This window comes from Corylus avellana, chromosome ca2, assembly GCF_901000735.1.
Source record: "Corylus avellana chromosome ca2, CavTom2PMs-1.0".
NCBI classification, from domain to species: domain Eukaryota; kingdom Viridiplantae; phylum Streptophyta; class Magnoliopsida; order Fagales; family Betulaceae; genus Corylus; species Corylus avellana.
Genome location: NC_081542.1, coordinates 35841476 through 35859601, shown reverse-complemented (window position 1 = coordinate 35859601; position 18126 = coordinate 35841476). Strand labels below are relative to the sequence as shown.

The window sequence follows — 18126 nt, the reverse complement described above, 5'->3', positions numbered from 1 at the left end:
CTATGCCCAAGAGGCCGACATAATAAAAGGTCGGTGTGTTTGGGTTGGGGGGCAAGGGGATGCGGTTCCCGCATGTAGCAATGCACCTGGAAGGCTGAAATTCAACCAACCTGGTGACCCAAAAACCATACCTTGCGACAAGCAATAGTTGAAGATGTCAACCAATCCATGTAGCCGAAGCTGAGTTAGCAATGACAATGGCCCACCTCGAAGGCCATCGGCTCTAGTCACCAAGCCATGATTTGAGTGCATGCACCCAAAAAACACATCCAGAACACCAATGCCTCCAAACATGAGTTTTTCGAGTACAAGCACGCCTTTCGTGAAGGATCCATCCATGTAGTCCACCTTGTACTGACACTGACTGTTGTTGCAACCAAGGTGATTACAGGCTGCAGAATCACAAGGCACCACTGATAAGGAAGTGGAAGTGAGTGTGTCGAATACAAGACCTGGCGATTGAAAACAATTACAGGGTTTACACTAAAACAATGTAAGGTCACTACCCATGTCTATAACCATATATTGGCTGACTGGAGGAGTACCCACCTCTATTTGAATAAAATATACTCCAGCTCCAAAAGGTCGGAGGGAAATCACCGCAGACATGAAAGTGGATTGGGTGGCGGTTGTGTTTGCTAATGAGTATGAAGAGGGTTTGGGAGTGAAAGGGGAGGAGGAGGCCATGGTAGTTAAGGGAACCAATATTATCACCACCAGCATTGTTATTGAGCAGTAGTACTGGCCGAAACCACTGATAAGGAAGTGGAAGTGAATGGGTCGAATACAAAGCCTGTCGATTGAAAACAATTAAAGGGTTTACACTGAAACCATGTAAGGTCACTACCCGTGTGTATAACCATATATTGGTTGACCGGAGGAGTACCCACCTCTATTTGAATAAAATATACTCCAACTCCAACTGGTCGAGGGGAAATCACCACAGACATGAAAGTGGATTGGGTGGTGGTTGTGTTTGCTGATGAGTATGAGGAGGGCCTGGGAGGGAAAGGGGAGGAGGAGACCATGGTAGTTAAGGGAACCAATATTATCACCACTATTACTGAGCAGAAGTACTGGCTGCAACACAATTCCTAGATGATTTCGAAGAACATAAAAGTCTTCTTTAGTGGGATTAATATGGTTGAACAATTATAGATCAAATCAAAGGCTTTATACGATCAAGATGCATGTTTTGAAAGAGAGAGATGGAGAGGTTTGAGAGGAAAAAGCAAACGTAGTCTCACTACAAAAATTATGTGGGTTAGTAACAGTGGTTTAGTAACGTGTCACTAGGGTTAACACGTTACTAAATTTTAGTAACATGTATATAGTAACGTGTCTGGCGTGTTAGGAATTTGATTGTTGCTAAATCCCGTTTAGTAACGTGTTAAGACTGACACGTTACTACTTAGTAACGTGTCAAAAACTGACACGTTACTAATACTTAGTAACGTGTCAAAAATTGACACGTTACTAAGTAGTAACGTGTCGATTTATGGCACGTTACTAAGTATTAGTAACGTGTCATAAACTGACACGTTACGATTTTGTGCATAAAAAAAAAAAAATTTTCAAAAAAATTAATTTCTCCAAATTTTGTTTATTTGTACACACCTGATCATACATCATAAATTGCTCTCACCATACATCATCAATTGCTATCAACATACATCCATTTCTCAAGTCCTATCCCAACATTCCCCACAACATATATCCATTTCATGTCCACAAAAATTGATATATATATACAATAACATTGTTGTATATTACGTCATTGTCCACAAATAAATTATAACTATATACATATACATTAACAAAACCTTAAACATACAAGTTAAGTGATTCTCGAGTACATTATGTATAAACACCCCAACAAAAAATCTGGTGAACACCATCATAACGGGTTGACTTCTCCGCACTCACTGCAAATGATTACACAACAATTAGTCAGCAAACAAACACTCGAACAATCAATCAGGAATCATCAAGTCCTAAGCGACTAACTTCGTCAAACTATACAAACGTCATACTCAACAATATTTAACAATAGTGAAGTGAATAAATAGACGATAAATAACTTCAACGCTATAGCTACACTGCCAACACACACCTTAGAGTACAACGCTATAGTTTCAATGATAATCCAAACTGTGAAAATGATCTAAAATTACAAAGCATATATATGATCTACGCGTATCCAGCATTTCCACAACCACAACACATATTAATTTGTATTCCTAATTCCAAGTATTTTGAGTTAAGTATATACGCTATTTATAAATATTCGATAATAACTGGCGCGAAATAAGTCATATGTATACATACGGGCTTGCTGAACCAGTGGTACAATGTCTTGATAAGCGAGACTTTTGTCCACTCGGGGTCCGTTGTGGGTGTTCGTTTTAATTGTCATCCTCAGCTTCTAGCCTTACGTCATCTACACATATTACGGTATAAATGTGTTATACACATGCATGTATTCCAAAAACATATGAACAAAGTGTGATTACCAAACAAATTTATTAACTATTAAATTGATAGCCATTTCAGAAGTTACTCATATTACTTTAAGAGAAACAAAAACTAATATAGTTTTACCTGGTCCGCTAGCTACTGAGGACCTCACAATCGCACGGACTGGGGATTCTAAGTCTGGTGGAGCTCTAACATTGGTCACCTCTGGCCCGGAGACATGTCTCGAGCTCTCAAGCACACGAAGTCGGACCTCATACGCCGCCATCTGTGCAGCCATAAGTGCGTTAAACTCCGTAGTAATCTCAAACCCCTGCTGTGCCAACTGTGCAGCCATATCTATCTTGTGCTGCTCCCTTTCAGCTCCGAGTGCTCTTTCAATCATTTCCTGGACATTTGAGCTTCTTGGGTTTTGTGAGGATGGTTTATAGTAAGAGTAGATGTTGCCGTGCGTAGGAAGAATATTCTTACTAACCCCCCGAACACGACCCGCATATTCTGGCTTAGAGTTGTGCACTTGGGCGTATACGTCGTTTGGTGCCCACCGAATGGTCCCATGAGGAGCGTCTGCCAATTCTGCAGGATCGTTTTCCACTAGCTCCTCCATCAACAACTGTAAGTTACATTACATCAAATCATTGCTATTTATGTTGTCCATCACAAATAAATTTTCTATACACAAATACAAATAAAAAGATGAAGGGTGTAAACAACATACAACTCTCTCCTCGACCACCCGATTTGGGAAGCTACCGTCTGTCTTTCGGTGAGTCTTGATGTAAGCCTTCGCTCGAGTAAGAGTTATGCCCGTATTAATTAGTTGCAATTAAAAACCCACAACACAATCCATATGTTAGTATGTATATTAAATTAATGATGACATATATATGTATATAAATGGTAAATGACAGACATACCTCCTCATTGCATAACCTTGCCAAGCTCTTCGAGCCAGTGCAGTGTGGTGTGTTATTCTTGGCTCGTATCTCTCTCATATGCTGAGCAAAGTCCTACACGTACACAACACATAGACGTTATTAATTTGTGACACATCTTTATAATATGAAACTGTTACTGAAACTACACAATTGAAATTAACTTAGTAACCTACTTGATACGCGGGATCGCACCATTGCTCCAACAATATATCCACGTCTGTCGTGTTGTACTCTTTAAGGAGCTGGGACATCCTTTGCTTCACTATCGCAGGCGTCTCACCTCGTTGAATATGGAGTGTCGCTCTAAAGTCATGTCTCCAACGCCTCAACTTGTCGCCCATGTCACGGAATGCGTCCTTCTTGATCGCCACAATGTCAAAGCCAGGCGGGATATAAAACTGCGTCTGCATAAGTTTCAAATTGAGAAATTATGACATGTACATCAATTAATCATTAGTACCAGTGAGTCAAATAACTGCTATGTACAGTTGACTGTAAATTGAGAATTTCGTAACGTTTCACATACCATCAATGAGCTCCACAAGTCCTCCTTCGTGTTGTCGGGTACCTTCAACCAGTCGTCAGATATCCTAAGGAAAGCCCCGCCCCTAACAACCTTGCCCGTCACCCGTCTAAATTTTGACCCGCTTAGTCCTACTGGCTGCCACGATCCATTATACTCCATCACAATCCTTTTCCCAAGGGGGGATGTCCCATACCTTGCGCGACGTATTTATATGCAACACTTCAATGTTATTCTGTGAATCTGCATTGATGTTTAACACACAAAAATTAAAAAATACCGACATTAATCGGAAGTGAATGCTTATAAATAGAATAAAATATATAAACAAATACATACTTATAAGAAGAATTTTAAAACTTTTGGGGCCCCCCAATGGTATATGTGAGTCCGCCCATGGTCATATAATTATGCTAACCCATTACTCGCTGAAATGGGTTACCAATTTTTTAATAATGTCTTTCTTGATTTTATGTATTTTTCCCTACATTTTTTATAGGGGTATTTTTATCATTTTAGTTCAAAAAGGGTTACCTTACAAACTTTTTTTGTAGTTTGAGTAGATATTAATGCAATATTTAATTTGAGAGATATTAAAAAGTGAGTGTTAGCTAGTTTCAAGATTTGTTTTTTTTTTCTTTCAAATTTTTAAATAAATTGACAACATGCATATACTAAAATGATTTATTTAGTTTTCATAATAATTTTGTTACATTTTATAATAACATATACTAAAGTAGCTACGAAGAGATCCAATTGTTGCTCATGTACAAATTAAATTATTCATATTACTACACTAGTATATAGATAAAGCTTTCCATTTGATATATTTATCATATTGTAATGATAATTAAACTATTTAATTGTGATTTTTAGAAATAATATTCTAGACTATATATATAGAGTTGCTAGTATTTTTTTAAATACATATATATATTTTTAAAATAACAAATATGTAACCAAATAATACTAATGGTATTAATTAATTTGACAAAAAATTAGTAACGTGTCAGTTTGACACGTTACAAATTAGTAACGTGCCAAAATGACACGTTACAAATTTGTAACGTGTGGAATTTCACACGTTACAAATTTGTAACGTGTCAAACTGACACGTTACAAATTTGTAACGTGTCATTTTAGCACGTTACAAATTTGTAACGTGTCATTTTGGCACGTTACTAATTTGTAACGTGTCAAACTAACACGTTACAAATTTGTAACGTGTGGAATTTCACACGTTACTAAAATAATTAGTAACGTGTCACTCTTTGACACGTTACTAATTTGTAACGTGCCAAAAAGTAATGAATAGTTAACACGTTACTAATCAACATAATTTTTGTAGTGTCTAATAATATTACTGCATGACATCTCTCTCTCTCACACATCGACACTAATAATAATTTTCAAAGCTTATTTCATTTCCTCTCCCGCACTCCAATAAGGATTCCAAACTAACAGCTACACACACGAAGGAAATAAAACATAAAATGATAAAATGTGCTTCTTCCGTGCTTGGTTATTTTTCTCAGTCATGCACTTCTTTTGCTATTTCTCTATCATATCAACCTACTTGAGTTGTTAGAATTAATGCACCTTGCGTTCAATGCCCAATGCTTCACTGCCATGTTTTCATGCATTATATGATACTCTATTATACTGACTTTAGCTTAAGGTTCATATTAGAGAGAAATAGCTAAAAAATTGCATGCGTGAATGAGAAGAAGAAGCATGCATGGAACAAGCAATTTTATTTTATTTATTTATTTTTTTGGGGGGGGGGGAGGGAGAAAGTTTCCACTACAAAAAAAAATGCCAAAATTGCATGATTTCAAAATCTACTATTTTTTAAAAATTGTAAAGGATGGTCGGGATAGCTTACAATTATTATTATTATTTTTTAAAAAATTGTATGTTCTCAGATTACGTAATTTATGCCAATTTTAAGCATCAAAATGCTTGAAAAATGCTACATATTAGAATGTGGTATGTTATTGAGGTAACAATAAAAAAAATTTCTTCCCAAAAGGGTTCCTCTGAACTTTTGTAGAAATGTTTAGAATTCATAAAATTAAAAGACAAATTTTGGGTCAAAGCTTTTTAACAACGTAGAGAACAAGAATCTTATGAAAATATACTCAATTCTCAACTGGAATGTTGTGAGTTTTAAAAGTACTCGCAAGTGCATGAGTCATTTGCAATATAGCTTCTGCAAGTGCGAGGTCGAATCCACAAGGAATTGTGTTCGTGTAAAGAATTTTCTATCTAAATCGATTGAATTTTAACCTAATTCCAAAAGTTATGTGATTTTTTAAATTGAAATAAACAAACATGAACTGAAACAAAATAAAATAATCAAAAGATAAAATACTAAGGCTTTTGGAATCAGCCCTCATAAACTCATAGCAACAACTTTCATGTTCATCAATATTTTCCAAAGTCTTCAATGACACATTTTATGTATGTTCTATTTTTACACAATAAATGAATCAAATCATCGAAAGTATCCGTTCTTTGTACAAATCACAAAGGATACCCAATTTAATTTAAATCATCAAATGTATCCGTGCTTTGCACAAATCATAAGGGATATCCAAATTAAACCAAATGATCCGATGTCTCCGTCGAACAAATGACAATGGATATCCAATATTTAACAAATAAAACAAGCAGTCAATTAAAAGTGATCGCAATTAATTGAAATAGAAATAAAACAATGAGAAATACAATTTTTATCAATGGGAAATATCAATTTACATGAAAATTATCCGTTGCTAATCATTTGTGAGGCTTCATCCTCAACCTTAGTTGGGGATTTAGCCTCTCATGGAATTGAGAGAAAATACAACCAAATGGGAATCCATAGAAATTGAGAAACTTACAATGAGAAAATTCAAATTGAAAGCCACCAAAAACTAGAAAGCCTTAGCCTTTTTGCTCCTATTCTCTCCAATTTCGACCCTAGCAACCCCTCCTTTTTTTTTTTGCCTGCTCTCTACAGCGCACAAACGGCGCTCTGTGGCCCGATCCTCTTGCGGTGCACTGTGGCTCTCCCGCAGCGCACCCTTTCTCAGAAAAACATAAGAATCCTCTTATATATTGAAGTCGATCTTGACCTCCAGTGTGGCTTGCGGTGTCCAATGTCTTTTAGGGAGAATAATGCCTTTTGCTTTCTTATTTTACTGTGGGCCCATGTTCTTCTTTGTTTGTTTTGCTAGCCCCACCAATGCATGGATTCTACTTTCTTCTCTTTTATTTCTTGGGAAAAATGCAGTTTACCCTATGAAGTTTCAGGGGTTTTGAAATTTTAACCTAAAAGTTTAAAAATTGGCAATCTACCCCACTGAAGTTTCAAAAATTATCAATTTTAACCCCAAACTTCAAAAATTGGCAATCTACCCCCCTGAAGTTTCAAAAATTAGCAATTTAAACCCTCCGTTAAATTTTTCAGTCTAAATGGACGGAACTCACCCCACGTGCTTCTCACGTGACTTTTTTACCCATTATCTTCCAATTTTGCCATCAATCTAACTTAATGGCTTTATTACATGATGACCCTCCCCTTTTGAACCCCACCCACACACGTTGGTCGTCCTTTTCACTCCAACAAACCCACACGCTGAAGCACGGCAAGGTGAAGAAGGGATTCCAAAATCTCGTGCTCCTAGCCCAGCGACAACAACGAACTCTAAAAGATTTGTTCGCCATCTCCCCTCTTCGCCATTTCTTATGAGGTATGCCCCAATTTCAAAATATTAGATCATCTAATGTTTTAGGGCTTTGTGTAGAGAAAAAATTGGGGGTTTTGTTGGAATATTGTTTAGAGTTGTTGCTGTTTAGGAAAATATTATATGCCTCTTATTTATTCTTCTTTATTATGGTTTAGCTTCCAATAAACATTACTTTTTCATGCTACAACGATTAATGGATGAATTAACTGTGTAGTGAACAGTTGTAAGCACTTGTAGCTTGGTTGGCTGTGGTTATTTTCTATGGTCTGAGGTAGTAGTTAATAAAATGCTACGTAATTAATTAAATAAGGAGAGGAGCAGACAAAGCTGAACAGTATAAGCCCGAAGCTCAGCCTGAAATAAGCTTCTTCCACTCTTCTCTTTCTCTAATTATTTTGCTAAAAAAAGAATAGCGTAGGTTTCAGAATACCTTGGCCACATGCATGCATTATTACCCATTTGAAGTGTGATCAACAATAAAACAAATGTGGAAGCGGACTAATTATGTATTACTATATCATGTAGAATGGATACCTCAAATGAAGGTGCAAGCTCTTTTGGTTCAGCTCATAGCAATGGTTCATCTGCGGTGCAGCGCGTTTATTTCTGCGAGCGGCAGACTATTGTCAAAACAGCCAACACTAAGAAAAACTTTGGAAAGAGGTTTGTGAGTTGTGAAAACTAGAAAGCAAGTACTTGATATTTTATGTAATCAATATATGAACTGTCATTATTTACTGCTTTTGTTTAGTTTATTCAATTAATTTCGGTTGGTAATTGTTAGTTGTAATGTGTTTTGTAGATTAACCAAGACTGTGGTTTCTTTGAATGACTTGATCCTAAAATGTGCTCCTTTGTTAATAAGGTGGTACATCGTTTGCATCAAAGGCATGAATATTTGGAGGCTCAAGCGAAACGATATGAAACATTGGTTGAAGTTGAAGTTAGGAAGGTGAGAGCAAAACATGAGAAAAAAACTGTGCAGTTGAAGGCAGAAATGGAGAGTGAAGCTCGGCATATAAAGGAACAACTGCTGAATGAGATATCACAGTATCGTAAACAACTCGAGATTGTGGACATAAAGATGAATGTAATGAAGAAAAATTACCTTACAATCATTGTGTGTTCATGAATCATAATGATGTGTGCATTATTCATGTTGTTCTTTGGATACATTCCCAATGGTCACCATGTCTGCAAATTAGGTCGTGTGATGCTATCCTGAGGTTGGTCGTCATGGTGGAGCTGGTGGATCGTGTTGTAGTTTTTTGTTGTGGTTTTGTGATATGTTAATATATTTACCAAGGTGTAGTATGGTAGAACTATGTAGTCGTATGTGGAGTTATTTTGTTAAAGACATTAGTCGATATGTTGGATCATGAATCCATTAGTCCCATGTGGGATTTGTTTACTTTAAATACATTAGTGTCATGTGTTGTGACACTAATCTTAGCCAATATGTGTTGTTTGAAGGATTTTTTCCTATTTTTATTTGTTATTTTTTGGGTTATGAGCAATATGTTGTTGCCACGTGTTGCACACTAAACGTATAAGCTAAACCTTAGAAAGTTTCCATAAATTAGGGTTTATTTAATCTGAGTTATTTTGTTTAAAGGTATTAGTCCCTATGTTGGATCACGAATTTGCCAATTCCATTAGTCCCATGTGGGATTTGTTTAGTTTAAGGGTTTAGGGTTAAACTGTAAACCCTAAATTAGACCTAAACCCTAGTTTAACTCAATTAGTCCCAAGTGCGATTTATCTTGCATTATTGCGTTGAAGACCGGGGGGAGGTGTGTTCAAGACCTTCCAACGAGTATGTAGTACGCGAGATTGTGTTGAAGACCTTATTGTGTTCAACACCTTTCAATAAAGATCCTCAAACCAAAACAACATACCAAAAATACGAAAGCTATAAATTTGATTAAAGATACTCATACAAAAACAATATACCAAAAATAATACCAAAGCTGTATATTACATTGAAATATCCTCATACCAAAACAATATACCAAAAATTCTCAAGCTGTACATTACATTCAAATATCCTCATACAAAAATAATATACTAAAAATAATACCAAAGCTGTAAATTACATTCAAATATCCTCATACCAACACAACATACCAAAAATAATGTCAAAGCTGTATATTACATTGAAATATCCTTATACCAAAACAATATACCAAAAATTCCCAAGCTATACATTACATTCAAATTTTCTCATACCAAAAATAATACCAAAGCTGTATATTACATTGAAATATTCTCATACCAAAACAATAGACCAAAAATTCCCAAGCTTTGCATTACATTGAAATATCCTCATACCAACACAACATACCAAAAATAATACCAAAGTTGTATATTACATTCAAATATTCTTATACCAAAACAATAAACGAAAAAATTCCCAAGTTGTACATTACATTGAAATATCCTCATACCAAAACAATATACCAAAAATTCTCAAGCTGTACATTACATTCAAATATCCTCATACAAAAACAATATATCAAAAATAATACCAAAGCTAAAAATTACATTCAAATATCCTCATACCAACACAACATACCAAAAATAATACCAAACCTGTATATTACATTCAAATATCCTCATACAAAAACAATATACCAAAAATTCCCAAGCTGTACATTAAATTCAAATTTCCTCAAACCAAAAATAATACTAAAGCTGTATATTACATTGAAATATCCTCATACCAAAACAATAGACCAAAAATTCCTAAGCTTTACATTACATTGAAATATCCTCATACCAACACAACATACCAAAAATAATACCAAACCTGTAAATTACATTGAAATATCCTCATACTAGCACAACATACTAAAAATAATACCAAAGCTGTATATTACATTCAAATATCCTCATACAATAACAATATATCAAAAATTCCCAAGTTGTTGCTAACAAACATCGAAAGTTCGGCATCAATTACAAACCACAAAAACATAGCAAAACACATTTACATGTCATTGTACTAAACTTAGCAACGTACATACCAATTAAATGTCATTGTACTAAACTTAGCAACCAACATACCAAAATATGTCATTGTGCTAAACTTAGCAACCAACATACCAAAACAGCATACCATTGTACTAAACTTAGCAACCAACACACCAAAACAGCATACCATTGTACTAAACTTAGCAACCAACATACCAAAACAGCATGACATTGTACTAATCTTAGCAACCAACATACCAAAACAGCATGTCATTGTATTGATCTTAGCAACCAACATAGCAAAACAGCATGTCATTGTACTAAACTTAGCAACTAGCAAACCAAAAACCAAAACTACCTATTTACATGTCATTATACATAACACCTAACATACCATAACCAACATCGTGATAATTTACAAATATAAAACATCTCTGACTATGGCTTCCAATCTGGATTTTTTCTTTTCCTCTTGGCCTCCATAATTTCTATTCCCTTTTTGACTATTGTCACAATGCGTTTGCCTTTCACTTGATCTGATGATGAAGAAGCATTTCCACCACCTCTGCCTGCCACAGATGGTGTTCCACCACCCTTTGCTGCCCCACCCTTGGCAACACCCCTACCTACACCACCCCTGGCTGCAGCACCCCTGGCTACACCACTCCTAACTGCCTCACCCCTTGTTGCCCCACCCCTGGGTGCACCACCCCTAGTTGCAGTTGATACAGTTGGAGCACCTCTTGTTAATGGGCCTTTTCTTGCAGATCCTGAACTTCGGCCACCCCTAGTCAATGGCCCTCTTCTTACAGCAGTTTCAGTTTCACAGTCATCTTCGGTTAGGTCAATGTGTACTGGGCCAGTGTTTTTTTTTGGAACACTGTGACAAATACCAGCTATCCGATCCGAATGGCAAGTCCTTGTTGCAGGCCCTCCTATAGATAACTTAGGAACTACTAGATCATCTAGATCATCTGTTAAGGCTCTAAGTGACACACCCCATGATGGAGGTAGTTCAATGCCTGCACCAAATCCATGTTCAACTATAGCAGGTCTAGGTGGAGGTGAGCCTTTGCCTTCATCAGCAACTCCAGTTGCTGGTGATACGCCCTCTTCATCAGCAGCTGCAATGGGAGGTGATACTCTTCCTTCAACAACACCCCCGGCGGGTGGTAAATCTCTGCGTGCATCAGCAAATCCGGGGGGAGGTGTGTGCTCTCGCTCGTCAACAAGATGTGGGATGTGGATTTCCTTTCTCTTGGAATGTGCACCAACACTTGTAGATGCTTTCCTATTTGATATGCCTTTCTTCTTTATATGTAAAATAAAATAAAAATAAAACAAATAAAAAATAAGTTATATAAAAGACAATTATGAGGGTTAAAAAAGAAAGAAAAAGAAATAGAAATCATGTATGAAGTATTGTTTTTAACTACCTTAAAAATAGTAGATGATTGTGGACCAAGTAGTCCACCACCACATAATGCCCTAAGTAAAGACATATCCTACTAAAATACAAAATTGGTTTTAGCACAATTGTTATACAATAACTTGTTAAACAGTGGACTACAATAATACCAAATCACTTAACAAAATAAAGACAATAATACCAAATAATTGAAGTACCTTCTCCATAACTTTTTGTTTGCCTTTGGTCACTTTAGGTGTACTGGAACCATCCCTTTGTGACTGCACACATAAGAACAAAAATATATTTAGTATCACAATATTACCATGTATAAAAGTAAATAAATAGGGAGTCCTTCAAGTACCTTCTCCACAACTTTTTGTTTGCCTTTGCTCGCTTCAGGTGTACTAGAACCAAGCCTTTGTGACCGCACACATAAAAACAAAAATAGGTTTAGTATCACAATATTACCATGTATATAAGTAAATAGGAAGTCCTTCCACTACCTTTTGCACAATTGTTTGTTTGCCTTTGCCTTTGGTCACTTTAGGTGTTTTTGAACCAATACTTCGTGACTGCACACACAACATGAAAAACAAGTTGAGTATCATATATAACAACGAACTATAAATATTATAAAACATATCATTATTAAACATGAGCTATATGTATGAGAAACTTACAATTGGTGTATCCGACTTCTTGTTCTTAGATGCTTCACTTCTATTGGTTGGACATGACCTTTCATTGTGTCCAAGGCCATTACACTTTCCACATTTCATTCGCGCTCCGTACTTCCTCATCCGATATGGATTTCTCGAGTCTCTGCTCTCATCGAGAGCCCTTCTCCTTAGCTTCTTTGGCCTACCCGGGGCAATTCTTCCTCTTGGAGGCTCCAACTTATCATGACTTGTTTTGATCCACTATTCCTCACTGAGCATTGGGTATATGACTGGAGCATATGCCTTCTTGTACACCTCAATAGTAAAGCACTCATCAACATAATCTTCAAGGTCCCCACAATCATAAAGTATAGTAGCCACTGCATGGGGACATGGGATTCCAATAATTTCCCACTACCTACAACCACACCTCTTTCTACCAAGGTCTACCACATATTGTCTACTATCCGGACAAGTAACTTCAAACATAGAATCACCAGCATACTATACAATGCAGTCAACTGCTTGTAACCCAATTTCTTCCAACTTTGCAGCAATCCTGGGGTATAACTTCCCAGTCAACTTCTCTATCCCTTCCCTCTTAGCTTGATATCTTTGCATCAGCTTCTTCCTTATCATCTCCAACATGGTTAAGATGGGCTTGTCACAAGCCTTCAAAATGTATGAGTTGAAACACTCACAGATGTTGTTGACTAGGAGGTCGCACTTTGGGTAGTCACTAAACCATGCCCTAGACCATGTACTAAGGTCAATCTGACTCAAATATTCATATGCGGCTTCAGTCATCTTCTTCAACTCTTCCATATGATCATTGAATTCATATTTTGTGTATGAAGATGCTGCAGCCCACAACTGTTCCTTTAGTGCCAACCCTAAATGCCCCCCAATGTCTCTAAAGTTGGCATATAAATGCCTAACACATATCATGTTATCAACCATGGGCATAACAACCTCAAAAGCTGGCATTAGACCCTACAAAATAAAATAATTTTATGTTACCAAAACAATAGTCAAACAAATTGCATGAATATTTAAGTTGTGAACAAAAAAGAAAATTTACCTTATGTCGATCTGAAATAAATGTAGGCCTAGCATGCCTGGCATAGGTACCAAGATAAGAGACAATGGTTTCAAGGAACCAGATCCAGCTGTCTTTAACCTCGGCTTCAACAACCGCAAGGGCAATTGGGTACATGTTATTGTTCCCATCCCTTCCAACTGCAGAAAGGAGTTGGCCCCTGAATGTTCCTTTTAGGAAGCACCCATTTACCCCAATGATCGGCCTGCAACCCTCCAAAAAGCCTTTCTTCATGGCTGCCAAAGAAACATATAGTCTTCCAAATTTTGGAGACAAATTTGGGTTTAGTCTGTCAACTTTCATCACAATGCAGCTTCCATTGTTAGTATACCTCAAGGTTTCACAATAGTCCCACAACCTCCCATATTGGTCCTCAAGATTCCCATACAATTTTTGTTTGGCCTTCCTCCTAGCTCTGTACATCATACTTGGGTTCACATCAACACACCATTTCTCTTTCACTTCATGTTGGATTACATCCAACGGCATGTTGGGCTGAACCCTAAACTTCTCAATTAGATTCTGTGCTATCCAAGAGGAGTTGACTATGGTGTTTCGGTATTTTCGACCACATATGTGTTTAGACAATACTGATCTTACCTAAAATGATTCTTCATCAGGTATCTTCCTTCCATACACCCTGTAATTACATTTGGCATCCCTGCATACCGCTACACACCTCATTGTTTCATTTTTCGTAAATTTGACATCCTTTCCCCTCTTCACATTGTACACCCTCACAGCTTCCCTAAACATTTGAATGTTTGGGAATTTCATCTCAAGTTTAATGACTGGATCCACTAGATCCATAGCATGAAAGTCGACAGCACGTGCAGATTGTGTTTCACAATGTTCATCACTGATGACTGGCGACGCAAATATATCACTCCTAGCCATTTCGGAGTTGTCATCATCATCATCATCATCATCATCATCATCGTCGCCGTCACAAGATGTCTTCAAATTACGGCAACTGTTATCCCCTTCACCTCTGAGAACACCAGCATCACCTTCACCTTCATCATTATCATGTTCATCACCTCTATCATCATCACCCTCACCCTCATCATTATCATGTTCATCACCTCTATCACCTCCACCCTCGTCATTACCTCTATCATGTTCATCGCCTATAGCATCCTCACCCTCTTCAACACCTCTGTCATCCCCATCCTGTTCCTCTTCCTGACTATTTGGTTTTGTATTTGATGGTCTAGCCCCACTATCAATGTCATCAAGATCTACATCAAAAAGATCTTCATCATCACTAATCCTATCACGCCACCAAGGGTCATTAGGGTCAACCCTCCCTCCATCCTCATCTTCATCCTCCTCATCTTGTTCATCAACTACACCCTCTCCAAAAGAAACAACAAATAAGTGAACTACGTTATGACCAGTGTGCTTAGCAACCATAAATAGTACATTATGGTCAGATGTAATCAAATGCAAGCCATTGACTAAACTTTTACCAGGTTATTGAAAAAAGATTAAATCCCCCGACTTGTACCCATAATGTCGACATATGCCTTCCAATTCGAAATATGACAACTCATCAGGGTCAACACGCTCTGTATGTACTGCCACATCACCCCCCACGTACTCACATCCAAGTGTCCTGTTGAATCTACCACCATGGTGGACCTCAAACAGTAACCTTGAATTGGCCATCCTACAAAGTGAAATAAACATTTTTAGTGAATAATTTGATTCAATTGGCCATCCTAAACTAATAATTTAAAATTAATTTCAAACTCAATAACATGTCACATATAGGCGATGCAATAGAAATCCAATTTTAAGTGAATATAATCACAAGTGTAACAAGGAGATGGAGCATATGATGATGATTTGTAAGTCATATGTTCAAGTCTTTCAAGATTGTAGCTTCATTATAAAAACAGAGAGATATGTATAGCCAAACACCAATACTGTTTTTACTTTAAATTCCAACCAAAATCAATATGTGGTTGCTTACATTTGTCCCTCATCCAACTTCCAAGTATATATATATATATGTGTGTGTGTGTGTGTGTGTGCATCTCATCCAAATAAATTTTGATTCACAACATAGAATTGACATTTCCCATTGCAATTTTCAGAAATGGGGGGTTCAAAATTGTAACTCAATTGGAAGAAGCCTAAACCCTAAAAAAAATTCCCCCCTAAACCCTAAAAAAAATTCCCCCCAAAAACCCCTAGAAGATGGTCCAAAATTAATTGCAAAATTGGGGCATACCGACAAAAAATGATGAACCCAAAATATTCAACACTAAACCCTAACCCCAAAACCAATATTGCCCCAAAACCCCAAATAAACAAAAAAGCCTAGTACATGGTCCAAATTACTTGCTAAATTGGGGCATACCGACAAAAAATGATGAACCCAAAATATCCAACAATTCACAATAACCCCAAAACCAATATTGCCCCAAAACCCCAAATAAACAAAAAAACTCTAGTACATGGTCCAAATTACTTGCTAAATTGGGGCATACCGACAAAAAATGATGAACCCAAAATATCCAACAATTCACAATATTCGGGCATTATAACCCCTAAACAATTCAACACCCTAAACCCTAAACCCCCAAAACTCCCAATTTTACAAAAAACCCTAAAGTAGATGGTTGATAATTAGTTGTAAAATTGGGGCATACCTAGATAGCAACCGAAATTTATGGGAACAAGTTGTTTGCTTTCTGCTGTCCCCTTTCTCCACGCAATGGGACCACGAACAAGGGACCACGAACAACTTCACCGAAATTGTCGCCTGGGTGTTGTCGTGATGTGTCGTGTGGGTGGGGTAGAAACGAAAGGAGACCACGCGATTTGCTGCTTCAATACACGAGGGGACCACGCCTTTGGAACTTTCTTCTTCACCTTGTCGTGCTTCCGTGGGGGTGTGTGGGTTTGTTTGGAGGGAATGTCGAGCAAAGTGTGTGGGTGGGGTTGAAAAGGGGTTGGGTTCATCATGTAATATTACTGAGGGCTAAATTGGAAGGTTTTGAGTGAAAAAGTCACGTGAGGAGCACGTGCACCGAGTTCCGTCCATTTAAACGGAAAAAACAAACGGAGGGTTTAAATTGTCAAATTTTGAAACTTCAGGGGGGTAAATTGCCACTTTTTGAACTTCGGGGTTAAAATTGCAAAACCCCTGAAACTTCAGGGGGGTAAAATGCATTTTCCCCTAGTTTTAAAGACTTGTTTGCACTCAAGAGAGGTTGAGTTTTATATATGATGATTTATGAAATACCAAGACCAAGTAACTTACTATTAGGAAATCTATCCTATTCTCCAGAACCGGTGAAATGCGAAAAATAAGAAGCACGCAAAAAATAAGCAATCACAAAGTACGAATTTATGTGGTTCACTACTAAGGGCTACTATGTTCACAGAGTTTCAAACTTTTAGTGAAGTTTAATTATTTTTTAGAGAAACTATATAGGAAGCGTCAATAATACATACGTACAAAACTTCAATAAGAAGTGATTATAAATATAACTCCTAACTAAAGGAAAATGAATAAGTATTACTGGAAATAGAAGATGTTGAAAAAAAATATGTACATATTTCATAATTAGAATTGAACTAAAATTACTAAAAAGCCTTTTTTTTAATTTCTAATTTTACCAAAACTCAAATATATATATATATATAAAATTAAATTTGAGTTTTTGAAAAATTGGAAATAAAAAAGGGCTTTTCAGTAATTTTTGTTCAATTCCAATTATGAAATATGTACAGCATGCACGGGAGGTGGCCACCCCCAGAAGATCTCGCCGTGGGGAAATAACTATTCAATAAGCTCTTACCAAATTAAAAAATAAAAAAAATAAAAAAAAAATAACTATTCCATATAAATAGCCATTCCATTCAAAAGATCTATTCTCCAAACCAAAAGGCCCTTAACTTCGAATCTGTCTCATCTCACCGAATAGAACCTTTCCCACTTGGATAAAAGTAATCCAATCCACGTAGGTCTCAAGAAAATATATATTTGTTTAATGGATTAATTCTTGTTCTGATTCTTTTAACGAGGATGAAAGCTCTCTTGCTATCTTCACATACGTGTGTGTGCATATATATATATATATATATATCTATATATATATATATTCCATCAAATAAAAATGTTCCAAAAACTGAACCCAATCCTTAACCGCCGTCACATACCTACAACTCCCAGAAATTGTAACCGCCATCCAGCCCCATAATTACAGGTCTCCAGCCAAGTCCAAAAGAAGAATAACGTACGGATAGACAGGGGAAGAAAGAAAGAATGACAAAGAGATACTCAATCTTGCGGAAAAA

General features: G+C 36.8%; 1 protein-coding gene across 1 annotated transcript; it reads right to left on the bottom strand.

The window, feature by feature from the left end:
* LOC132169671 (aspartic proteinase nepenthesin-2-like) lies at nt 1-1028 on the bottom strand. The gene is made up of 3 exons (XM_059580665.1): nt 891-1028; nt 703-793; nt 1-452 (listed from the first exon to the last, which is right to left on the bottom strand). Exons 1-3 carry the CDS (start codon nt 1026-1028, stop codon nt 1-3), a joined length of 681 nt encoding a protein of 226 aa, XP_059436648.1.
* Nucleotides 1029-18126: the final 17098 nt, after the last annotated feature.

Bases quoted from the DNA above. Each gene is read 5' to 3' on its own strand.
- LOC132169671 (XM_059580665.1), bottom strand. From the start codon at position 1,028: ATGGTCTCCTCCTCCCCTTTCCCTCCCAGGCCCTCCTCATACTCATCA. The intron at 794-890 runs GTGGGTACTCCT...TTCAATCGACAG, and splicing joins TATATTTTATTCAAATAGAG to GCTTTGTATTCGACCCATTC. The intron at 453-702 runs GTTCCCTTAACT...TTCAATCGCCAG, and splicing joins TGCTGGTGGTGATAATATTG to GTCTTGTATTCGACACACTC.